Below are 25,924 nucleotides of genomic sequence, written 5' to 3' on the forward strand. Positions count from 1 at the left end.
CCCTGTTGGCCTGCTGAGCACAATTGTGAGGCAACCACTGCCTCACAATTGGCAACCACAGGCAACAAAGTCTTGTTTAATTCAATATTTAAATTATTATGATGCGTTTTCAAAGGACTTTATCTGCAATCCTATCATGCAAAAACAAATGTGCGTATCATGGACTTTGATACTTAAGAAATCTCTGATGATTTTATTTGTCAGAAAATTGGTGCCTATGTTTTTTGAAAGCACATTTGCTGGTTTCCAGTTTGTCTCACTGCGCTTCAGTCCCACCTGCATGAGAGCTGAAGTTGTTTAGAACATGCCCCGAGCCCCAATATCTTATCTCTCCTGTCTAGACTTGAGTAGGTTCCCTGTTGGCCTGAGGTAGGGGAAGAAAGAGCTTCAACTTATACCTCATAAGCTCTTTTCCTCAGCTACCAACAGCTGGCATGCCATGTGTCTCACACTTTACCTGTCTATCTCTGTCTGTCCTCTGTAACCCCACCTCCACCTGCTCTCACTGGCTTAGCTAAGTGAATGTGTGTGGAAGGTTTCCGAGCTCTGACTAAAATAATTGCTAGATCAGTTTTTACCTTTTCTTTATGACCCATGTTCCCTGAAACCAGGAGAATATGTTAACAGACATACATGGGCACAGCTGCATCTGGTCATACTTTATACTGTCTTTTCTTGGTCCTGCTGGTTGGCGTCATCAGCCTGTCACTGCTGAACACAGCTGCTGTTTATCAAGACTTAACTAACAGTAACCCATTAGTTTTTGTGTGTTTGTGTGTATGTTGGACCTCAGCTCCAGTCTAGATTATCAGAAGGCCTTGGTTAATGATGGCAAACGGGTGCAGGTTGCAGTAGTGATAGATTATCAGGATTAGGGAGAAAATGCTGCATGATTTTTTTTGTGCCATTATGTAAAATGTTGTGTTTGGAATTAAGTTAAAGTGCATTTTTTGTGAAAACAGTCTGCTTTGAGAGCTGAATTTGAGCTGCAAAGCTTATATAAAGGTTCCAAGGAATTCCACCAATTCCACCGTTATTAGAGCTTTTTCATCTTAAGGATATAATTTAAACTCCTTCTCATTCTTTGTTTCTGTTGATTGTCCAAGATTTTCATGTATAGCTTAACCCTGTAACGCCAGGTGTTACAGGGTTCCAGGTGTACAGGGTTAAGCTATCATGTTTGTTACCTCTGCATCATCAGTGTTTTATTTGTTTAAGGTAAAGATACTGTGAGCAATAAATTGAACAAAAAAACCCAGATGTAGCAGAAATGATTCAAATAAAAACTCATATATGCAAATTAATATTTAATTTCTCAACACACAAAACACGTCAGGTTTTTTTTGGTTTTTGGTTTTCAATTTTATCCTTCAGGCCTTACAGGATTAACATCTTTGACCCATTGGTGGTGCTAAAGTGCTCCAAGTGCCAAACATGAACCTTGGAGAAAAGAATCAGGAATGTCCCCAGTAGGGATGGGTATCGTTTAGGTTTTATCCGATACCGGTGCCAAATCGGTACTTTTGAAACGGTGCCGGTGCTCAAACGGTGCTCAAACCGGTGCTTAAAGAATGGAGAACACAAAATTGGTCCAAAAACCTCTCATGTTCAGCTGGTTTTTTGTAAAAAGATAACAATGTTAGCCTTTTCTGCAGCTATGGGGCATATATGGCATCACTCTTGGCTTTAAGCAGTGCTTAAACAATGGAAAAAACACAAACTTTGTCCAAAACCTCTCATGTTTAACTGTTTTCCACTTTTTCTTTGGTCATTTTAGCCTTTTTGGCCAGGGTGAAGGGAGTATCTGCCATCAAACAAGAAGACAGCCGCATGTAGCTATGATGAGGTTTGCTAGTTCACCTTACATGCATTAATGTAATAACGTGGTTAGCCTACTCAACGTAAATTACACACGAACAACATTAAGCTACTCGCCCAGAGAAGAACGGCTGCTGCTGCCGTCATCATCCGTCATCATTTCTGCTACACTGACAGGGCTAGGGGCCAGGACTCTCCTCTTCGTGTTTTTGGGGGATGTTGCTAACTCCGGGTCCAATAACAGGCAACCCACGCACAGTAGATGTGCTCGGTGTGAGGTCTCGCAGCAAGCTATCATACAGCGCATTTCTGGGCTTTTAAAAAAAACGCTATGCGTCGCCAGGTGTTTCATCGGATTTGAGGTGTTACCTCCTTTGACAGTATCACAGTATCAGCTTAAAGCACTTGTTGCAGGCTGCTGAGTTTGCATATTTTGCTGTGAAGTACAGCCAGACTTTTGACCGCTTCGCCTTGGACATTTTAATCTGTAGCTCTGCTCTAAAAGAACGTACGTACCTGGCCCCGCCTACTATCCTCGGAAACGTAAAATTATTGGCTAGAAGTGTATCACAGCTCAGGAAAAAAAAGCACCGAAATAAAGCACCGAAATGTGCGCTGCTTTTCGGTCTGGTTACTACCGTTTATGTCAGAACCGGTGCCATGATGGCACCGGACACCGGTACCCATCCCTAGTCCCCAGTGAGATTTTCTTTACTGTATGGTTCTAGACTGTAATTAAACAAAAGAATGAAAAGGTATCTGTAACTGCACACATTCACCCCGTGAGTTAAAAAGCCTCTCCTTTGTCTGCTCTATCCTTCTACAAATGCTCACTCATAGCACACAATAAGCAGCCAAATATTTTTCTCTCCAAATGTCCAGATTCTCACAAAGCCTTCGACTCCCCCTCGATTGCTAAATGCTTTAACTGCCTCCCAGCTACAGTCATGCTAAAAGCTGTGCTCTGCTATATCCCAAGGGGGCAGGGGCTGCTCAAACCATGCAGGCCAGGCATTGCGGGGCTTCTGGGAGCCGTCTGAATCTGAAGCTGTTCGATGCAAGATGTGAGGTCAACTGTGTTTCCAAGTTAATGGTACTCCCACACACATGCTGCAGCTGGCATAAGATGCTATTCCGCCCACATGAGAAAAAAAAAAATCTCTATTTTAGTCAGTTCAGTTGCATGTTCTTTTTTCCCTAAAAGTAAGACCTCTCCTTGACAGTTATTGTAGCTCATATCCTTAATTTTTAGTTTGTGTTAGGGGGTGAAATTGATAAATGTTGAGGGTCAATCGATGGGGAAGAGCAACATAATATGAGAAGAAAGAAACCCACAGAGACAGAGTCTTAAGAGAACTGATGTTTTTGTTGCTATGGATACTGCATCAGCAGAACACCAAACACCTACCCGCTGGGCACACTGACGAGCACTAAAGAGGGCGGGCGGGGCTGCTACTCAGGTAAATTCAAGTGTTCTCTTTTTGTCAAACATTGCAGCTCTAACAGCCACAATCGTTCTTTCCCCATCCTTCCACCCACTTTTTTTTAAAGTACTAATAGAGGGCAAAACAAAAAGCTTAATATGGGATAAAAGTTGCTGCCACAGGCAGCTGAACAAGCTACAAGTCCAGTCGTGTGGGTTTTTTTTAAGGAAAACAAAGAAGCCAGAGATGGTCCCTTGTCTCTGGTCCAATATGGAATCTGACCCAGACCAGGAGGTGATAATAGATGGGGAATGCAGATCAAAGGAGCATTAACTAATCTACAGCGAGTGGTTTGTGGAATCAGCAACACAGAGTAAGTTTTAACTCTCCATACCTTCCCTGAATCATATATTTTCCATGTTAGCTTGAATTCAGATGGGGAGTAAGGGAGTGGGGTTCGTGCAGGTTGCAGCTTTAAAGTATTAAGCTGATTATCCACGTTTCACCATGTGAGCTCAGGAAAAGCTCTGGGGACACGAGTGTGTTTCAGGTCTGCAGACCTGAAACAGACAGCATATTTTGTCCCATGATTCCCAAATGTTATCCTTCATTTATCCCAGTTGTATATTTATATAATAGATATACAGCTGATACATGTTAAACAGGAATGGGTTTTTTTGGGGGGGTTTTGTTTTTGTTTTTTTACATCAGCAGTTGTATTTACTGCACAGTCTTGCACTGCATGACTAATCGTTAGCTTAGATGGAAACCCAACCAAGAGCATCTGTCGAAAAACTAGAAAAGTGGGAGAAAAACACAAATGGTTCAAGAGTAAGAGAGAAGCCTCTTGAAAATGTTTTATTTCCTTAAAGTGGGTTATCATCTGTCATCTGGGGACTCTTTTAAAGATTTCAAACCAGATGAGTATTAAAAAAAAGGGACAGCTTAGGAAAAATCTGTTTTTATGTTGTAGCCGTCTTTTCTTTCTTTATTTATCCCAGCGATCCCGGGAGCCTGTTTCCTTAACCGATGGTCTACAGGCAGGAGTCACAGCTCTGTGCTTCATTCTAGCATTGAGGTGACAGTAGGTTAGTTTTGAGTGCGGTGTGTGTTTATGCCTGCAGACATGAGGAATTCCAAGTTTGTCACAGTAGTCTTTTAAATTTAGGGGTTTTTTTTGTCGCGTGTGCAGATGCAGCATGGTGGAGTCATGTGCGTGAGTTCAGAGATGCGTGTCACGTGTGTGAAAAGTTTGTTGAGTTTTTACCGTGGATCCGGGTCAGTCTGTCGAATCTAAAGGAGTCTGTGTTTACACATCAAATAGAAAGAGAGAGAGGGAGAAGTCAAAGAGAAGCTAAGTGAAAGAGCGGCAGCCAGAGGGATCTACATGCTTTGATAAATTCTCAGAGTATAGATAGCAAATGTTTTCCCAGGACAGAAGACAATAGGACTAGACACCAAAGAGAGATGGAGAAAAAAATGGAGAGAGCGAGAGAGAGAGACATTCCTCAGTGTGTTGTCTAGTCCAGTCCAGTCCTGTCTTACAGGGACAGCTGTGTCATTTTCATACCACAGGGCTCCTGGGCTCCAGCCCAGAATGTGCCGTTCTCCACTGCCTTCATCTTCACACTGTTCGCACTTAGTCCTCATATCATTTGTTTTGTTTGTTTGTTTTAAGCTTTAAGTGTATTCAAATATATGGTCTTTTTTCAGACTTTCAACTTTTTCTTATACCATAATAATACTTTTTGAAGTACCTCAAACACAGGAAACACTTCCTCCTGGGCTTCAAGGCAATGAGCACCTGCAGGTGTAAATGCTGTTGTGAGGCAGCGTTGGCTTAGAGAAATTGATATCCTTCATGCTGTACCATTTAGTGATAGGAATAAATTGTTTTGCATGGTTATGATGGCACTGATTTGTGTGGAGGTAAAGTCTAGACACTCCTTCTGTCCCGATGCTTCCACAGGACTCACCTGTCAAGTTGTCCATGCTCTTATCTGCGTCGTGCATCAAACCCTGAGGGCTGGAAGTCAGAGAGACCGTCAGTTAAAGCCACTCCCTCTTCCTCTCCCATCTGTCTGTCTGTATAGTGGGCAGAGCAGCAGTTTGGGGTTATGTGATACAGCTGCAACGTGAGGACCAGTAGTCACCCCTCAAACACAGGAAATCCCCTTACTTCTGCTTCGCAGCTCTGTTGTGGCCCCACGTCTGTGTGTACATTTCTGCGGCACAGATCCTGTGTGCATGTGCCAGAGTCGGACTGGGCTTTTCAGGAAGGGGGGGTACAGTACAGCAGACCAACCCACCACAGCCTCAAGGGACACACACAAGAAAAGTTAAAACAAACACAACCGCTGCCCTTTTCTCAGGACACTTTTAGACACTTCTATTGGCTGACCCGAGCAGGAGCCCATTTTTTTCATTCATCCTCTTGCCTCCCCCTCTCTGCTTTTCTCTTTAAGGAATTTTGGAGGTTTGACTTCTGAACTCTGACCCCTTCGGGAAAGCAGCAAGTTTTCTAAAGGGACCTGGTTTGAGACGAGGGTTCTCGCTCTCTCTTCATTTAGGTCACTTTCTTTCTTCACTTCTGTCCTGTTTGACTGGTTTGCAGAGTGACACAGTGTAGCCACATGTCATCCCGATGAATGACAAACTTGCACATACAGTTTAACTGCAAACTCCACTACATGTAAGAGTCACTTTTCCGTTCATTTCCATACCCTATCCCGCTTGCTTCTGTTATATTATGTTAGAGGAAGAAATCTAAAAATCCCGAAATTTTCTACATGACTTGATCCTGTAAAAGGTTAAGAGGAGAAAATATATAATTTTATGATTTGGGTAAACTGGAAGAGTTAGGAGTACATCACATCATCCCCTCAGTGTGATGATCTATTAAATGCCGACCTCATTGGCCTGTGTTTGGCACTGGTTCCCCCCGTCTCTGTCTCCTGTGATTGGCTGTAAAGGGCTCAGTGGTTGTTAACTGGCAGGTTGCTTTGCCAGCGGGAGGCTGTGGGCTGAGCCACGCCGCTTGGCCTGATCTCTAATTAGCACTGGCTTGTCAGCTGGTCAGGGTGGATCTGTCTGGGAAATTGCAGTCTTACAAACACACACACACACACACAGGCATAAGCCATGGCTGGGAAAGACACAAAAAAGCAGCAGCGGGATGCGGATTGTCCTTTAGTTTCAGAGACTTTGTCTGTGATCATGCAGTTTTGACTTTTGTTGCCTCTTGATTTTTGTCAGGCTGAAGTGGCTTATTTAGGGCTTGGGGTGTGTTTCAGTGTGCACTCTTTAGTGGTGCGGCTGCAGCAGTGAAGTGGTTAAAAGTCCCGGGGGAAGCTCATGTTACCAGCAGTAGGGCAGGCCCTTCTCCCCCCCTCCTTACAGGTTTCTCTCTCTGTTAGTCCAGAGAGAGACGAAGAGTGCCCGAGGGGTGAAGCATCAGCGCAACGAGTGACAAAGGAGCTCAATCTAGGAACTTTGCCAGGGCAAGAGAGGGAGCGAGAGACATTGAGGAAGCTCAGAGTGAGAGAGCGACAGACAGAGAGGGAGTGGGACAGATATTTGGCTGCGTGAACTCTCTCAGCGGCATGGAGTCATGAAGCTCTCTGTCCAGCTCGGCATTTTCCCGCAGCGCTCTGCTTCCCACAGCAACCAAGGCACCCTGAGCAGGTAGATACCTATGTGTGTTCTTATCTTTGTGTGCGCGCATAAAAGAAAATAGAAAGTTTGTCCTTTAGCACAGACAGCTATGATTTGTTGAGAATCTGCAAAGGCCATTGCAGATTTCATATGTTATCTTTATTTCCTTTTTGGGGTTTTTTTTTTCTTGCATTGATGTGTGTGGGAATTTCCCCTGTGGCTGTGTGGATGAGCTGAACCGGTTGCGGTCACTCTCAATCTCTCTGCACCTCACAGCTCGTTTGCTTTACGGATGCTTTACGGATGCTTTCAACTCTGAAAGCCAATGGCTCCACTCACTCTGCTTGTGCCGGTGATCCCAGAAGGAAGTTGTGTTTTCCCCTGTCTCTGTTTGTCAGGTTGTTAGCAAGGTTGCTCCAAAAGCAGCAGATGTATTTTGTTTAGAGTCTGCCAAGAAACAGCTGATTAGGTTTCGGTGGCAATCTGAGTCTGGGATTTTTGCCATAGGAAATGCTTTGTTTTTGTTTAGTTTTCTCTTTTTTTTTAAGGCCATAATTATATGTTTTCATGCGGACTTCCAAGTTAGCCACTGAGCAGTAATGTTGTATAAAAATCAAGACTGCAAGATGAATGAGGAATTGGAGCAGTTAGAAAATAAACGATGGGATATTTGAGTTTAGGTTTTTGGTGGTCTTTCAAACACGTACCCTTAATGAGATGAAGCTCTTGTGTTGGTGCTTATGTTCAGACACTATTGTTGATTTGAGGAGTTTTGCTCATTTTGTTAAGGGAAAGCTGCAGAAAAACACAAACTGCTCAAAGAAATCCAAATTCAACCTGTATTGTTTTAAATCATATACAGCACAACCTTCATAGTTTACAAATTCTCTGGTTTTACTTCATTTTAGAAATAGAACATTTTAGGTAATAACAGATTTATCTGACAGACTAACTTATAAAGAGTATTTGTAGATGAAACGTACAATATACTGAGACAAGCATGTGTCCTCGATGAGTCTTAAAAATGCAAGTGACAGCTTGACAAGAGTTGTGCGCGTGTGTGTTCTGATGCCAACCCTGTACCGGCCATCACCATTTGCCCCCCCCCGGTCCTTTCAGAGTGATCTTTGCCAACTGGCTGGGTTTCCTGTCCCCCACAGATTCTAAGCAACACACACACACACACGCATATTTACAAATATCCTGTTCAGATGGGTCTGTTTGAACAGTTCAGACACACACAAGCACACCATGATGTCACCCCTCCATTGCGCCTTTGTTCGTGTGATAGACAACCCCATTCAGCCTGTTTGTGTGTGTGTACCCACACTGAATTCAGTTCAATTTCAATGAATATAAATCACGAGGCAGCTCTGAACGTTTATTTCAGTTTAGCAGTGCTCAAAGTTCTGTGCGTCTGTGCCTGAAAAGAAATATGGAAATGGGGGAAAGGGAACAGAATAATTACTTTTAGGTAGTGCAGTGTTGTATTCATAGGATAAGAAGCATCACAATTCAGTCTGGTGTCTCCAAGCTCTGCTGTCTTCCTTTTTGTCTTCACTCTGGAAGAAGCACTATTTAAAATGAGTGTTTCCTCCTGTACTGGTGTGTGTGTCTAGTTGGGACGACAGCAGCTCTGTGAGCAGTGGCATCAGCGACAACATCGACACAGATGACATCAACACCAGCTCCTCCATCTCCTCATACGCCAACACCCCCGCAGCACAGCGCAAGGGCCTCAGTACACAGGTGAGACTACACACTCAAGAACACTGCAGTCTTTTTAAGAGTGTTTAGAGCTTCTCGTCAAAGATGATCATTTTTGTTTTATCATTATTTTTGATTTATTTCGCCAAAATAGAGCAGGTATTTTCTTTGTGCCCACATGAAAACTCAAGGGTACCAGTCAAGAAAAATGTTAGCTGTTGTTATTTAGGACATAACAGTGTTTTCTGATTATGGTTGTGTAAGAGGTCCACCATCCGGGCACCTCACACCAACCTGTTTCATGACATTTTAATTTGACAGCTGAAAATATGGGGTGCTTGATAAAACCACAGTCTTTATTTGAAAATAGAAATAATAAATCTTTATTGTTGTTGCTGCACACATGTCTGCAAGTCTTAACAAACCTGTAATCTATAGCCTAACCTTCTGTCTTGACGCTAGTTATAAATATGAAACCATCTGTATCTGAGGTTGGAAACATTCTGCTGTAGTTGCATGCCTGCTTTGAGTTTAACAACTTTCTGAAGCCTTTGTTTCCATCTGTGGCTCCAGATCTTTGTTGCTTTGTGGATTCAAAATGACAGCAAGGCATTAATGGTTTTTTTTAATTTAGAAACTGTCTGATGGCCAATGGACATACAGGCCTCTTGGTACACTCTATAAAAACATACTCAGTCTCCCACCTGAGTTGAAATGATCTGCCTTCAAAATGAACTTTGCTTTTTTCTTGTGTTCTTTAATCTTCAGGTGCAGTGGAGACGTGCCTGTCCGTTTAGTTTGGCATTTGCAGGGAGTGTATGTAACTCTCTGGGCCAAAATTAACATATTCTATCTTTTAAAATGTGAGCCAGATGAAAATTTGTGAAGGGCCTCATATGGCCTGGATTTTTATTTTTTATTTTGATTGATTTGAATGAGCGTCTGTCTGCTCTACTTCAATTTTTTTTTCTAACTGTGTCTGTCCCAGCATTCCTCGGCACATCTCTGAACTCTCAAAGCTAAAGCTGGTGTTGACACTAGCTTTAAACCATTAAATAGTGATTTTGAGCCACTAAAGGCTCAGGAAGTTGAGAGGTGAAATGAGAATATTAACAGCTGACTCACATGTTTATGTCACACACACACACATTGTGTTGTGGCTGACGCGTGTCTGTTATTGCTTCAGAGGCAGAGGTGGAGAAGAAAAACAAAGGTGTGCACAAAGACGTCTTTCTCTTAGTGCAGCAGCCAGATTCATTAAGTGTGTGTCATCTGTCCTCGTGGAATCCTATATTGGCTGGATTTTTTTTAAGGTCTGTGAGCAGAGCTGCATTTTTGTACCGTTGTCTGGAAAGCTGCAGAATCTACTTAAAAGCTGCTGTCATCTTTCCTGTAGCTGAAATCTACTAATTTACAAATTAAGGCTGAGCTGTAACAGCAAATTGAAAATGGTAAAGCTTAAACAGTCAGCATGATTTCAATGATCACCTATCGGAGTTTTAAAAGGCTTGCATCTTGCTTCAGAAAATTTTGAAATGAAGTAGCTTCCTCAAAAACATGAACTGCTTGACAAAGCAAAGGTAAAAAAGTGTATAAGCTGTTAGTGCTCGAGATGCTTAAGCCCAGATGTTCTCAGACAGCTGCACAGGTGGTGATGACGGCGTAAATGCTGGTAGCTTTAACCAGTATGATGGCTTTGGTCATAAAAGGGGGCTTTTTAGAGCCACATTCTCTACTACTGCAGTAAATCTGACTATCTTTGTATGTCTTCCCAGCCTGTAACGGATGCAGAGAAGCACTCAGCCTCAACACCGGCACACCAGACTTGGTCTGGAGACGAGGTCAAGAGGTCAGACGGACGTTCAGACAGCGGGGTTAGGATGGAAACAGGTTCCAGGTGGAGTCGTCGGAACCCCTCCGACATTTCTGATGAGTCAGACAAGGGTGGCTCAGGAAGAAAGACTCCCTCCGTGTCCCACACTGGCTCTTGGAGGAGAGGCATGAGCACTCAGGTGGGGGTGACGTCACCCCGGACTAAAAGCACTAGTAGCACAGGCTCCACTGGTTCAGTGAGCCACAAGACCCACAGTTCAGGTAACATGATCATCCAGCACTGATAATAAAAAAATGATCATTAAAGTCAAGTGTGACGAATAAACTTTTAGACATAAGGACAATTTGTCACATTTTATAGATGCAGGTGTCACTGTATTGAGAAAAATGAGATGTCAAGTCAGAGTTTGAAAGCCTGTGTTTCTGATGTCTCATTCTGTGTTCTGCAGGTAAGACAGATGATGTTAAGGTGTCAGAAAAAGGACGTCTCTCTCCTCGTTCCAACGGCCTTCATCGCTCACCCTCGGATGCTGGGCGCAGCAGTGGTGATGAGGCCAAAAAACAGACGATCCCCACCAGCCGCACACCGACAACACACACACTCACAAACACCGTCTCCGAGCCCCACACACAGACGCACGCACTGACCTCACGCACCCCAACCAGCACCTTTGGCTTCAAGAAGCAAGGCCATGGGATGGTAACAATGGTTACCGCCAGTGGTGCCACCATCACCAGCGGCTCGGCTACACTGGGGAAGATGCCTAAATCTGGGGCGCGCTCACTGTCCGGAGGGTTGAAGGCTGGCGGGCAGGATGGAGGCACAGTGTTAGGACACCATGATGATGGTTTCCTCCCGATGAGCGCCCGCTCCACCCTGCAGTACCGTAGCCTGCCGAGACCCAGCCGCTCTGGAGCAGCCGCCCGCAATGGGAACCGCTCCTCCACCAGCAGCATTGAAGCCGCTGTGCTTTCTGTCACCTCTCATGGGAAAAACTCAATCAGCATAGCCAAGGCCAACGGCTCAGCAAGCCTGCTGGCCAATCAGACAGATCGGGAAAAAGGTGTCTCTGAGATTGACAACCTCAGGAGTGGGGTCGCGATGCAGAGCGGAGGAGCAGCAACTGTTCCTCTGACAGGAAGACAGCAGGTTTCTTCACCTACATTACGCAGGTGAACACACACACTTAGAAACCATCGTTTTGTATGCTGAGTAATCCTGCAGACTCACTGACAGCTAAGTGATGAGCCACCCTCTGTGGGGGCCCTCTTGTATGGGCTTGACTTCACCCGCATGCAGTACACACACACACTGAAGACCATTTTAAAGGCAGTAATCATGCACTCACAGCAAATGATAAGTAGTGGTGAGTAAGGAACACATGTGTAGACTTGTTACAGTCTTTGAGAGGTTAAATCAGGCCATTGTGAATCAGACCTTGAGCTCGGCTGATCAGCTGCCAAGCCTCAGCCTTGGTGGTGTGGGGTGTAGGGTGTGGCACAGGGTAATGGAAGCTGAGTCTTACCTCAGCTCTCTGCCCTCATTAATGTGAGGGAGTGATAACTCTTCAAAGAGACTGTGCTGCTATTATCGCCTACCACGGCTCCAGTCACCGCTGCCTGCCATTTAAATCTAACCACAGATTAGCATAGAAAGAGGAGAGAGTTGTGTGTGTGCTGGCCTTGTCTCAGATTCACTGACTATACTGGCTACAGTTTTGCTACTGTCCTCTTTGTTACAGAGTTGAAATGAATACAGTTGAATTGTTGGCAAAACAAAAGCACTTTTAAATCACTTTGCTGCTCCATTTAACACTTTAATCCTGCCACAGTTCCAAACTAGGCTGTCCAGGTAATCTAAGTTTTAGTTTTCAGCTTTCAGTGATTATAAAACTAAGGTATTGATGAAAGAAAAAACAACAACAACAACAACAACAAAAGTTGTTCTGTCATATTTTAGACGTTTTATCTTCTATCATAAATATGGTGCTCTGAAGTACAACACAGCCTTTTGTCCTTACCTGTAAGATCAAACTGACTTCTTTTCTAGCTTTGGCAGCTTTAGTTCAGTGTATTGATTTATTCATATGTTTATTAAGGTTTTTATTTTTAAATTCAGCGAATGCCCGATGCTTCCAGAGTAAATTTCAGAGTAATAACATGAAATGATGATCATCATCTCAACACAAACGTAATAGAATGATGGTACTCTCTAAACATTTTACTCCTTTTTCTATTTTCTATTAATATTAATATGCTACTTTTTTAAATTGGTTTTGCTAGAAGTTTCCTCCTGTTAAAAGGGAGTTTTTCCTTCCCACTCTCACCAAGTACTTGCTCATAGGGGCTTGTATAATTGTTAGTTTTTTTCTGTATTATTGTAGGCTCTCTATCTCACAATATAGAGCACCTTTGGGCGATTATGGTTTGGTGCTGTATACAAAAATCGAAATGGAATTATTTATGCGATGATATACTACAGTGTTAATTGTGAATTTGCTGATTACAAATACAAGATTGCACACTTTCTGCTCTACTACAAGCACTTTAGCTTTTCTGCCTCTTCCGCATTTACCACAGATTATTTGGTGGAAAGCCCAGTAAACAGGCGCCAGTGACCACAGCTGAAAGCATGAAGAACTCTACTGTTATCTCCAACGCCCATGCTACCATGAATCATGTGGCTACAGTGCTGGAGTCTCCCGATGGAGGACTAAGTTGCTTGGACAACGAAACCAGCAGTCACCTGTTTGGAGGCCGGGCACTTGGATCGGGGACAGGCACGCTGGGCAGTGAGCAGGTGAGCAGGACGTAAATAATGGAGAGACTGGATTAGAATATCAGTCAAATAAAAAATATTACATCTATCAAGAAGATTCTTTATTCTCTACAGAAAGAATTTCATTTATACACTATAGGTGCTATCAGTCTTTTAAACTTTTGAAATTGCTGAACTAGACTGGATATTAGTTGATTTTAGTAGATGTCGATTTTGGATCTGTCAAGGGAACAGCTACTTATTCATTAGCTGTACTTTTACATGTAGCTGTACAGTTCTCCAACTGCTCACCACCTGTTAGTTACCATAAAAAGAGCCAAAGTATCTACTTGGTTTGTTTTGTGGTTTAAAAGCAGCTATACAAAAATAAGAAACATGTTTGCAGCATGACAAGAAGGTATTAATTAATGAATTCATGGAGTACAAAGGATGAATTGAAAGAGTTCCCAACTTTATTTATTAGGCCTTTGAGAAGTACCATCTGGTTTTGAAGGCAGTTCCAAAGTCAGAAGACGTGCCTATTCCTCCGTGGTTGGTCAGGGATTACATGAACTAAAGTTAAACGGGTTGCCATGAAATTTGGCACAGACATCCATCTGGTCTTTAGAGTTAATGCTACAGCGACTGCACGTGTTAGCTTTGCGATTTCTGGTCGACATCCAAACAAGAAGGTCAGGTTCGGCTTTTAGATTCAAAATGGTTATGCGCCTCTGAGCTCAGCAATGATCCAGATGTGTGTTAAGCACGTGAGATATGTTTGTAGAACTACTACAAGGCTTTGGGAGGGACACGGAGATAATTTCTGTTCTCACCTTACTAATTCCACAAATGTGGTAATTTCCTCGAACTGCTGTTAGGTGTGTTCAGTTGAAGTAGAACCTGGCAGTGTGTGTACTTGTTGGATTGACTGTAGGCTACATATTGCAGCACAGCACAAATGTGTGAGCATGCTGGATCATGACCTTTCCATCATGTTCACACATGATTCATTAGGCTTAACCAGATTAGTTATGAATCATGAAGTGTCACACTTTGTCATCTTTTACAAAGTAGCAGTCGTGTCTTTTTAAACAGTGGGCACGAAGATATCCAAATACTCAGTTATCCTAATGAATATACATCCTCTGAGAAAACTAGAACATCTTGTATACTTGTGAGGGTGCATGTTTAAAAATATGTCTGTTTGCTTTTATAATAGGGTTAGCATTGTCCTGGGCCAAAACAGGCCACTCAGTAAAAACACGGCTAACACAGTCGATCTTTTGGCAGTTAAAGAGCCAAATGCTAGTTTGTAGGGATAAAATATAGACCTAGAAGAAGGTCAATATCAATATATTTTTCCCTCATCAGCTCAGGGTTAACTAAGGTTAACCCATTAGGCCAGAAACATGTCTCCCAATATGATAATCTTACTCTGTGACTGCGAGATGTGTAAATCAGCAAGTTTAATTGGACTGTGTCAGTGCTCTATCTTATTGCTGCACATCACAAAATAATCACTTCAAAATATAGGCAGATTTTTTTTTTAATTTATTTATTTTTTTTTATGTTAAATCTAATTTTTGATCATCCTCAGGCCTCCAGCCCTGGCTCTGTGTACTCCTCCACTGGACCCTCCAACAGCCTGACGTGGGGAACCACCCTGAGCAGCTCCTCTGTGCAGAGCAGGGAGAGCACCCTGGGTGGACACGGTGGAACTGGAAGCGTGGGTTTCCCTTCTGTCAGCAGCATGCACACGAGCAGCGAGTCCATCGACATGAGCCTAGGCAGCGCCGGAGGTGGCGGCCACGGGACCCACAGGGAGGACACGCTGTCCGCTCTGGGTCGCACCGGCAGTGTCAAGACCGGCATGTCTGAAAGGTTAGAACACACATTTCCTACGAATGATCAAACATTGAGCCCTTTAATATTTTACATTCATCAGTTTGATTTTTGCAGAAGATTTCACATTAATGACAGTTCACCTGAGGAGAAAAAAAGTCGGATTGTGTAGAAGTCCTCTTAACTGTTACCTCTGTAAGCACTTTACTAATGTTTATGGTGTTGACTAGTTTTGAGTTGTAATGTTCTTTTGGTACATTATGTTAAAAAAAGACAGTAAAGCAGGTTAGTTATCTCATGACCTTGCAGTGTGCCTCAGTTTCTCAGTCAGATCAGTGCCTCATTATAACATTGTGCTTCTAAAAGCTAAGATAGCAACAGCTAAAAAGAGTTGTTAGTTAAAAGGACAAATAAGACAGTAATTGTAGTAAAATAATACAATCCAGCTGAATCCAGCTATTAATGAATGACCACTGTAGCTGCAAACAGCAGTTGAAGGGTAATAAGAAATGCATGCCTCATGTAAAATGGTCATGGCCTAATGAAGCAAATAAAAAGCTCCTTACATATGAAAGCGTAGGTTAAGTAAAAAATGGTTTGTATAATGCTTAATTCTAGTGAGCACTTGAAGTATTTTATTCTAAGATCTATTGTGTCCAACATTCTGTTGACTTGACATCGGCTACCTTTTAAAGAACTCAGAATCAAAATGATGTATAAAGCATCCACCATGGTGAGTTGTCACTTCTTGTTTGTCATTCTGTCTGCACTCGAGCAGAAACATAATCCCGTGGCGCCCTCAGCTGATTATACAGTAATTGTGGTCATTGTAGCAGATTCCATCCTGACAGGTTGACTTTGTAATGTGACAGGAATGACATAGAGGAAACTTAATAGCATCTGAAGTTCAAGCTTTAAGGAGGTGACATCACCCTCGCTGAGTTTTCTTATTAGCTTCGCTGGTGAAGCGTCATGGACTTGATCTGTTCTTAAACATTTCTTCATTTGCGTTATTTTCTAAAAACTTTCTTTCTCTGTGTCTGTTGTGCGTTTTTTTTCCCCTTCCTGTCTTCCATCAGTCCCCTCTCCTCCCCCTCTGCTAGCCCTATATTCAGCCGAAACACCCTACCTCGGAGGCAGGACAGGTAAAATGTGCCTGTATGCAAGTGCTAGGCTTCTGGTGAAACAGCTGTGGATTTACCTACTAAACCACCACCTGCTGTCACACAGAGAGCACCACCAATAACCTCAGAGAGTCCCTCTGTGCGGTAGTTAGTTAGTATTTTGTGGTTTTAGTTTGAAATGTGTCGCTCTGTGTGGTGGTTTGTGTGGATATTGTTTTTATGACCTTTTTTTTAAGCTACTGTGTGAATGGTTGTGTGTCAGAGTGCATTTGTGAGGGTGTCTGTGTGGATGTTGGCAGCTTCAGTGTTTTTGTTTGGCGGACAGCTTCTAGTCTGTTATGACTGTTCACTTATCGCCACCTTGTGGTAGAGTACAGAGATGCCAGCATGAGCTTAGGTTGTGTTTGAGTTTTCACTGCAAAAATATCAATCTCAGATCATTATTTTTATTTATCTTTCTGAGTCTTTAAACTCTTTTCCACAGAAAAACTGAAAAATTGTGTCCAAAAAATTTTAAAAAAAGATGACTCAACATGTAAAGATGGATGTTTTTTGCAGTCTAGAAATAATATAATTTGGTAGTTGTTGAGAGATGCAGCCACACATGTTTCCTTGCCTCCTTGCTTCCTTTGTTTTCCTCTTCTGAAGTGTTTCTCTCCCACAGCGGACCACACTGTGGTAGAAACACTCTGCCTAAGAAGGGACTCAGGTACTGAATTCACTCCCCCGCTGGTCATGTTGCACTTTTGCACACTGGTTCACTAAATTGTCCTCCGCCTTTCTTTTTGTTGTTCTGCGTCCACATTCAGTCTTCGAGGCTTGTTGTCACGCTTTCAGGAATGCTTTTCTTTTTAATTTAGCACTTGGCACATTTGTTGTTGTGTTGTGCTTCTGTGCAGAGGCATGTCGCGTTGTCCCCCGTACAGATCTGTCACTGTGCTTCGATGCAGCACACTTGATTGTGGGCCTCAGATTTTCTTTGGCTTCTGCTCTGCTTTTTTTTTTTTTCCTGCTAGTTTATGTTTCTCACAGCTGGAAGTCGGTCAGTGTTGGCACATTGTTGTCTTAAATTGTTTCAGCATCTGATTCATCTGTCGCTAAATCCAAGCCATTAATCAGTTTGCTTCAGCAAAAAAAAAGAAAGAAATCATCTCACTGATTGTGACGTATCTGGGGAAAAAAATCCAAATCGAGATCAACTCATCCGTAAAAACGGAGACCTGTTCTGCTCTGTGTCCTCACTTCTGGTTTGACCTTTTTTGTCTTTGATGTCCTGTAGGTATGGTCCCTCACCACAGCTGCGAGGCCACGAGGAGGCCCGTGATTGGCTGCGCTCCCACTCCACCAGTGGCCTACAGGACTCGGCCAGCAATTCTCCGTTCTCTCCCGGCTCCAGCCTCACCTCCCCCTCTGGAACACGCTTCAACTTTGGACAACTCGGTATGTCTCCACATCTGACAATGTTACCTTAGTCCTTTGTCACAATTTTATAACATTTTATAAACATATGTGTAACAAAGAAATGTAATGCTTGCCAACTTTTACATTGCCGTATATCATTTTCACAGCATCAAGCCCGACCTCATCAGCTCAGATTAACCTTGGTGGTCTGCGCAACAACAGCCTGACCAATCAGGATGCCCCTATCGACCCTTGCTGTGACAACCGTCTGAGAAACTCCTGCATGTCGCTTGACGAGAAGACACGCACCATGAGCAGATCGGGATCCTTCAGGGATGGCTTCGAAGAAGGTAGGAGGAGACGGGAAAAAGCTGGATGTGGTGGTTTGGTGAATATTCGGTGGCTCCGTGTGAGTCCTGGCCACGTTTTCCTCAGATGTTTGGTGAAATCTGTAATTAGGTGTAATCCTTTTCTAAGAACTGCATGCCCCCCCATCCCTCTGTGACTGTGAAGCCTCAGCTTCCTTATTTCACGTCCTCATGCCAAAAGAATTATTATTCCATTTGTTTAGAGAACATTAGGGCAGATTACAACCCCTCCTCAAAGAAAAGCCCTTTATCCCCCTTAGAAATCCATAATCAGCTTTAGTGTGGCTTTGTTTTTTTCATAAGCTTGTTTATTGGGAAAAGTACCCACCAGTGCTTTTCCCACCAGCGGGCAGACTCCCCACTCAGGAGAGGTTTCTCTGCTGGAGCCATCCCAATCCTCTGAGCCATAGAAACAGCACTTTGATTTAGAGGGGGAGGGGGGGGGGGGAGAAGAAGGGAGAGTGAAGGAAGCACAGTATTTTGTTCTCTCAATGGGGAAAAACCCAGCATTCAGTGATGTTAAAACAGTAGTTTGCTGTGAACTTGGATTTCAGTAAACCATAATAAACACATAACCTGTTATAATGCAGCTGAAAGACATGCTAGGAGGTAAAGTGAAACATTTTATAGTTTAAAAAAAGTGCAGAAATTTATACTCCTCTCAAATTTGTCACAGTCATCCTGGTTGGTTTTAGGTTATAGGATGCTGACGTAAAACTTGAAAGCACAGATGATCATCACAGGCGGGTTTCACACCCAAAACTGTAAAGGAATACAAAGGCATGTGTGTCCTCCACAGTGAAGGCGGTGTGTAAATATAGAGGACAAAGCCATGAGCAAAGACATCAAATCTGGTAACACGTTTTGTGAAACAGCTGATTGTATGTGTTCTTCTAAATTCCACATTGAAACCTTTTTTCTTTTTTTTTTTTTTAAATATCAAACTCTGATAAACATCTTTTGTCAGCCATACCAGACATGTTCATGATTTCACCTTTTGCCATCCGTTATCTTCCTCCAGAACACTGTTACATTTCTAAGCAAACACATGTTTAAGGCTTTCTTTTGCTAAGAGACTAAGGTCACCGGTTAGTCGTGTCCTCTCTCGTGTACACAGTTTCAAAGCTGCCTTAATTTTGAAAGTCACGCACACCTGATTGTTTTTTGTTTTGTTTTTTTTTTTTTTGTTTTTTTAAGAGTTTGGTGGAATGTGCACGCACAGTTACTTCGCTGCAAACTTATTATTAAGACACCGCCATTCCCGATAGCATATCTGCCTCAGTTCTTTCCAGCTCTACGAGTCTGTCCTCTCTTTTACTAGTGGAGATAATGACAGGGTTCACAGTGAGGTGTGAGGGATATGTGGTGACATTCAAGATTACTCAGACATAACTTTCTCCATCTCACACACTCTTGCTGTGTGTTTGTGTGTTGGTTTGCAGTGTGCAGGCCTGTGAGGATAAGAGTGTGTGTGTGTGTGTGTGTACATGTGCGTATTACCCAAGTGTAGAGTTACCCGACTGTTCTTTGAGTGACAGGACAAAAGTCACATTATACTCAAAACACTTTGTCGGACCTGTCCTTTTTTTAAGAGCGACACCATTATACAGTTTCACTCCATCCCCTCCACCCAAAAGCCTCCCCATTTTATCATTGTATGTTCTGATCCTCTTCCTGCATCTGCAGGCTAAAAGAGACTTACTGGGAATTTGCACTCATAAAACCTTCAGCGCTACCGGCGTCCTTAATCAAACAACTTCTGTGAAGAATAATGGATATTAGTAGTTAGAAAAAGATGTAAACTAATAATGATGATCTAAAACTAAAGTGCAGTTCACCTTTTCATGTGGCTTCCAGCACATGATTCTGTCTAGACCAAATCAAGATAAAAGTGAGTCACATCTCATACTTACAAGGCTATTTATGAACTAATAAATCAGCTGGGATCGGCACAACCTCTCGGTGCGGTTGATGACATCACACTGCTGATCCTTTCTGATCTGCTCACAGCCAGGAAACAGTGCTGGTGTTGTTTCCCTGCCTCTGATGTGTTATTACCAGTTGAGTCATTAGTTGCGCCACAGTCTGACTGCTGCATGTAGGAGTTCTTTATCTCGGCAGTCATTATGTCATTTATGAGGAGGTGGGCAGGAGCTGGGAAGACTGGGAGGAACCGTGCTGGGTGGGCAGTGTTGGAAAAGAGTGGGTGGTTAGTGAGGGGAGTGTGGGAGGTCTGCTGATAATGAAGGTGCTTGTGTCTACAGATGTAATTTCTAATCACTGCTTTCATATTTTGTCTTTTCAGTTCACGGATCATCTCTGTCTCTGGTCTCCAGCACTTCTTCCATTTACTCCACGGTGAGTTCAGAAACTGCCAAGTTAAACAGAGTTAGTCATATATGACTGAGGTTCTGAATAAAAACTACATTTTTAAAGTGATGCAAAAGAGAAGCAGTGCATTTTTTCTGGATACATTATTTTTGGGTAAATAAAGAATAAGAAAAACATTTCAATATAACTGCTACTGAAAAAGCGTGCACTTTTGTGATGGTATCTAAAAGGCAAAATCTCATTTAAGGCAGTCTTTGCAAAGCAGCAGGTATTGTGGTATTGCAGCAGCACCACAATTCACATGGAAACTGGAGAAACCAGTTTGTTCTTTTGTCAGCGCAGTTATGATATACTGACTACATGAATTGGTGAATTTACCCCCTAATCCGCGCAGATATGTAACTCAAAGATCCTGTGAGAAATTGGCTGTTTGAAGTCACACGGGACAGCCCACGAGTATGCACTGTAGCCAGTCAGAGGTTTGTGCTTCACAGTGTGGCTCCTCCTCCCTGTGTGAGTTTCCTCACCTGGGCAGGTGTAGCAGAGAAACTCTCAGACACTGGCTGGTTCTTTTTGAGATAAAGAGTCGCAGGTTCAAAATCACAGAGGGGAAGAGACTGGAAGCAAAATGATGGCAACTTTATCCTTGACAGGCGCTGTCGCATCGTGGCAACTAACGGTAGGGATGAGACGGAGCAGGGCCGTAGGGTGCAGAAAGTCTTTGTTTTTCTTGTGGTCTGAGTGTTGAATACAGCTGTTAACTATCTGATTATGTGGAACTCTTTTTTTTTTTTTTTTTTTTTTTTTTTTCTGAGTGTAGATTGCGAGGTAATGGTGCTTGATTGATTTCAGAGATTCATTTGCAGTTTAGTTTAAAGGTCTCCAGGTTAGAAATCACACTGATATGAAATTTCTTTTATCCTATTTATTGCTTGTCCTTAAAAGCACACAAACATTTTGCCTAACTAAATTATATTCACATTTGAAGAGCTTATGTGTCACCACAGAGAAAATACATGATATGTTTTGTCTGCGTTTCCAAGACAGACTGCTGTTTGTGTATCTAGGATAAGCCTTTCGTGTGTGTGCGTGTGTGTGTTAGTGTTTGCATGCAATTGACAGCTCCGTTTGCGTATGTGGACAGATGCCACGTGCCACAACACAGATGTGCTCACACACCTCTGTGCACAGATTAGATGATAAAAGCTGTTGCGTGCTGCTGCTCCGATCAGGAGCTGGAAAGTGGACAGATGGAAAAATCGTGGCTTATCAGCTCTCCTGCTCAAGTTCAGGAGCTATGCTGAAAGACTGTTGATCACACTGCAAATCACACTGCAAAGTTCTATAAATGTAATTTCGTATTTAAAATCGTATATTAAATCTTATATCTAATCTTCATCAGAAGATGCAAAATTCATGGAAAACTGAGGCATTTGCTACGTCGCTGTCATTGGTTGGAAATGGCGTAAGACGGCTTCATAGTCGTATTAAATTTTAGCCTCAGGGAGGCCAGTTTTGATCCAACAATACACTGACCTCTTGCTAAGAAAGATCTTTCCGTTGCAGTGTGTTTACACATAAATGTGGGTGTTGCGTGTTTCGCTGTTTTGGTGAACGGCAGCAGGGTGTGTTGTGTTCGTGCAAGCGTTTGTTTTGCATGCTCTCACTCTGTACATATTTGACTACCTGTCTTTTCTTACTATTGTTCCATGTGTAGCCTGTCAAGACAATGAATCTCTCAGTGAAATGCCTTTAGGAGGATTTCTCTACTTTCCAGACATATTACGCCAGACAATATCTTCCACAGTTTATAAAGCTCATATCCATGGAGCGAACAAATCAGACGAGAGTGTGCTCCAACCTCCACTCTGCTCTGCTTTTTAATTAAAGTCTGTCTCAATTCAGTCAGTGGTGCCCTCTAATGGTTTTCTTATCTTCTGGTGTTTGTTTTACAGAATGAGGAAAAGTCTCAGTCGGAGGTAAGCATCAGCCCGCCCACAGCACTTCTCTCCTCTTTAATTTTCCGCACACAGCCACTGGACTTGTTGGAACACGGGGATGTTTTTACAGTTGGATCCAGATACACGTGTAGCTGTATTGTGACTGACCCTGTAACAAGCTCTTGTTCCTGTGAACACCTGCGCGTGCTCTTTTATGCTTTCTGCCATTTCACCGCTGAACCTGAACTTCAATCACAGCTTCAGAGCTTCAATCTGGGAGCCTGACTCTTTTGATGCTGGATGCATTTATGTGCTTAGCGTTACATACATGCTCCATGAAGGCATGCATGTATTTAAATCTATGTGTGTATGCTTTTGTTTTGGCGCCTTTTGATGTCATGGCATTTTTTTTTTCTTGTAAATCCTCAGATTCGCAAGCTTCGGCGGGAGTTGGATGCCTCCCAGGAAAAAGTTTCAGCCTTGACAACACAACTGAGTGCAAATGTAAGGCCTCAAGCACTTAAGAACATGCAAACCCAAACTGTTGAAGAACATCTGTCAAAACTATCAAAGGGGTTAAAAAAACCCTTTTATTATATATAGTATATAGTTTTTATTTTCCAAAGATTAAGCTAAATAAGCCATTATATGTCAAATAATTTCCATATATGCTCATTTCTAACTGCTAATTAGAGAAGTTTTAACAAACATATTGAGCTCTTTAAAATGCCAGCGTTTTCTCAAATTCCTGAACATTTTCCAAATACAGGCAGAAACACTTATTCAGACTGAGGGGATATCTCTTACAGGTATCATTTTACAACTGGTAGAATGATCAGAACATCTCTTTAAGCATCTCTAGACATGATCATTTCTGCCAACCCTGCTCCTGTATTGCACAAGTCCTGCCACGCTCAGCTGGTAATCTTCAGCCTGAGTGGGCGCTTGCTAGTAGTTTCACTGTGGATTAGAGATATGGAAGCAAGGCAGAGGTGTTACATTACAGCAGTGTCAAGTCCCAGCACAATGCCGAGGGTTTGTCCCAGATGTGGAGTAAAGATTTGTTGTCGATGACGCCTGGATACACAAAGTGCACACGAGTGTTGAAAGATAAGCACAGACGGAGCAGACAGGAGCTGGTATTGGGGAGGTGGGCTTTGTTCAAATGTATTTATATGCATGATGAATTATCTGAACACACCTTGAAGCCCTGGAGGCTGCTCTAAAAAGTCACGACTTGAATCACATGTCAGTCAGCACTGTGCTCAACTCTCACACACATTTCTACAGGCGTCCGCGGAACATTTATATTCACAGCCCAGAACATAATAGTGAAGGATGAGCAAGTTCACCCATGTCTAACTGTTTAAATCACCATAATGATCCATGTCACTCAAAAGGAATAGTTCAAGTCTTTTGTTGTAAATTTGTCTCCAGTTTTAATCCTTGGCACTCACATTATTTTTCTTTGACATGTCATGTCTGTGTCTGTATTTCTTTTGAACTGTGAACACATACCCAAGTTACCTCTTTCTCAGAAGGTCGTGTAAAAAAAAAAAAAAAAAAAAAAAAAAAACACCACCTAGAGTTAAACTAGGTCTGACCAATCGTTGACTGTCTGTGGCCTTGAATGAGCCAAGGATCCAAGGATTGTTTTTGGAACAGTTTTGTCATAGTTGTACTCGTAATGTGCCCTCTCCAGAAGATAATATTTTTTCCCAGGACATTATTGGTTAGTATATTATTTGGGTTTGGTTATGTTTTCATTTTGGTGTGAAGATGGATTGACTAACATGTTTGGGCTTTAGCCTCAAGGTTAACGTGTCTCACTTTTTTCCGTTCATCCAAAAAGTAGGCCGTTCATTTTCTTATTGTCTCTGTTTATTAAATCAAGATTGTTTCATACACTTACAGGATATTATAAAACAGACTTGGGATACAATTCTTTATACACGAACCACTTAGCTCTCTGAAGTTAGCTAAAATTTGTGTATTTGTATATTTGCCATGTTATGTAAGGAGTTGTTAAGATGCAATTTGATTGTTTCTTGTCAGGCTCACCTGGTGGCAGCGTTTGAACAGTCTCTGGGCAACATGACCATAAGGCTGAAGAGTCTCACCTTGACGGCCGAGCAGAAGGTAAAAACAGAAAAGAAAAAAAGAAAAAAATGTTTGGTTTCTGATGTTTGAAAGAAAACTACTGTGCACAAAGTCTCTGTAGATGATTGTTAGGTTGATCATCATGTTTTTTCTGTACAGGACTCCGAGCTGAATGAGTTGAGGAAGACCATCGAGCTTCTGAAAAAGCAGAACGCTGTTGCTCAGGCTGCCATCAATGGAGTCATTAACACACCTGAACTTACACCTAAAGGGGATCGCACAGGTACAGAAAATAACAGTAACGCCTCAGTACAGCAATTTGAATTTGTGCCAATAATATCAGGATTATTAACTGGGAATCATGCAAAGGCACTCTAGTATAGAGGCTCTGTATAGACATGTCTGGGAGAAAGGTCATCATGGGACACATTGTAATGCCATACATCTTTTCCCCATCCTCTGTCTCCCCAGCTGGCAGTAATGGCAGTCCACAGCAGCAGCAGCAGCAGCAACAGAACCAGCAGCCAGATCTGCGCATCAAGAGACAGCACTCCTCCGACAGCGTCAGCAGTGTTGCCAGCGCGACCAGCCACTCGAGTGTGGGCTCCAACATGGATGCTGACGCTAAAAACAAAAAGAAGAACAAAAAGAACTGGGTAAGAAGCCAGCAGTTTAAATAGATTATGTACAAGGAGGTGATTGCACTGTGTGACAACAAGCAGCCATTTTTTAACTTTTTTTTTTTGTCTTGTGTATCTGCATTTTCATATTTGTGTGGGTGACACATCTTTGTGTTTCTCCTCTTTAGCGTTCTTTGACTGGGGAGAAGGTGATTACAAACAGTATTTTCATAGGCTCAGTGTTGTTGAAAAGCAAGTAATGATGGATTTGACTGGTTATTTTAGAGATCAGAAAACATCAGCGTTTTACCTTGATATTTAGATAAATGTAGTAGTTGTCTTTTGACCTGTAAATTATGTAGTAATGCTTTCTGGATAGAGTGTTGTCCCAATGTTGAGTCATTAGTGTTTTTTTTTGTTTTTTTTATTAGTGATCATACAACAAATATGACACTTAAAAATTTTTTGTTGTTGTTGTTGAAAGACTTTTTTGTGCACCGGAGGACAAGTCAGAGATGATGAAGTACGAAACTTTTCTTCCTCCCTCTCTTCCTCCTGGTTGACTGAAACAATGTGTTTGGCCACCTGTGCTTGTCAATCCAGATGTTGTCAAATGTCAGGAAGAGCAATGTAGCACTTTTAGACATCAGATCCTCTAGAGTTTCCTGCCTTAGGTCACAGTGATAATAAAATACCACTGCTTGGATAGATGAGACCCCACAGGAGCCTCCTCCATGCAGGTGCTGCTCATACAGTGAGTGATGTGTTGAGTGCATGGGGGCAGCGTGTGTTGGAGAGTATATAATGGATCATGAAAGACTCCTCGCTTCATGGTGGCTATGATGTAGAATTAGCTTGCAGCTGCCTGGAAGTCAAATAAAATCTCTAGTCCTGTAGGCATTTCTAGTTTAATCTGTTTGTCCCACCATAACACATTATCACCCCCAAACCCATATGAACATGTGCTGTTTTGTCTCTCTGTCTTCCTGTGCTTCGCTTCATGT

The 25,924-nt window shown here is 42.5% G+C and overlaps 1 protein-coding gene across 4 annotated transcripts in view; it reads left to right on the forward strand.

The window, feature by feature from the left end:
- The window catches only part of nav2a (neuron navigator 2a), a 319,405-nt gene that overhangs the window by 196,936 nt on the left and 96,545 nt on the right, over nucleotides 1-25,924 (forward strand). For all 4 annotated transcript variants that reach the window (XM_080885572.1, XM_080885574.1, XM_080885571.1 and 1 more), the window contains 13 exons: nucleotides 8,516-8,645; nucleotides 10,379-10,697; nucleotides 10,886-11,609; nucleotides 13,017-13,236; nucleotides 14,792-15,075; nucleotides 17,440-17,600; nucleotides 17,729-17,911; nucleotides 20,235-20,287; nucleotides 22,216-22,239; nucleotides 22,630-22,704; nucleotides 24,256-24,339; nucleotides 24,460-24,583; nucleotides 24,772-24,956. In XM_080885572.1, coding sequence (XP_080741698.1) covers nucleotides 8,516-8,645; nucleotides 10,379-10,697; nucleotides 10,886-11,609; nucleotides 13,017-13,236; nucleotides 14,792-15,075; nucleotides 17,440-17,600; nucleotides 17,729-17,911; nucleotides 20,235-20,287; nucleotides 22,216-22,239; nucleotides 22,630-22,704; nucleotides 24,256-24,339; nucleotides 24,460-24,583; nucleotides 24,772-24,956 — 2,566 coding nt within the window. The remainder of the gene's footprint in view (nucleotides 1-8,515; nucleotides 8,646-10,378; nucleotides 10,698-10,885; nucleotides 11,610-13,016; nucleotides 13,237-14,791; nucleotides 15,076-17,439; nucleotides 17,601-17,728; nucleotides 17,912-20,234; nucleotides 20,288-22,215; nucleotides 22,240-22,629; nucleotides 22,705-24,255; nucleotides 24,340-24,459; nucleotides 24,584-24,771; nucleotides 24,957-25,924) is intronic.

This window comes from Rhamphochromis sp. 'chilingali' (genome assembly GCF_963969265.1).
Source record: "Rhamphochromis sp. 'chilingali' genome assembly, chromosome: 6".
NCBI classification, from domain to species: domain Eukaryota; kingdom Metazoa; phylum Chordata; class Actinopteri; order Cichliformes; family Cichlidae; genus Rhamphochromis; species Rhamphochromis sp. 'chilingali'.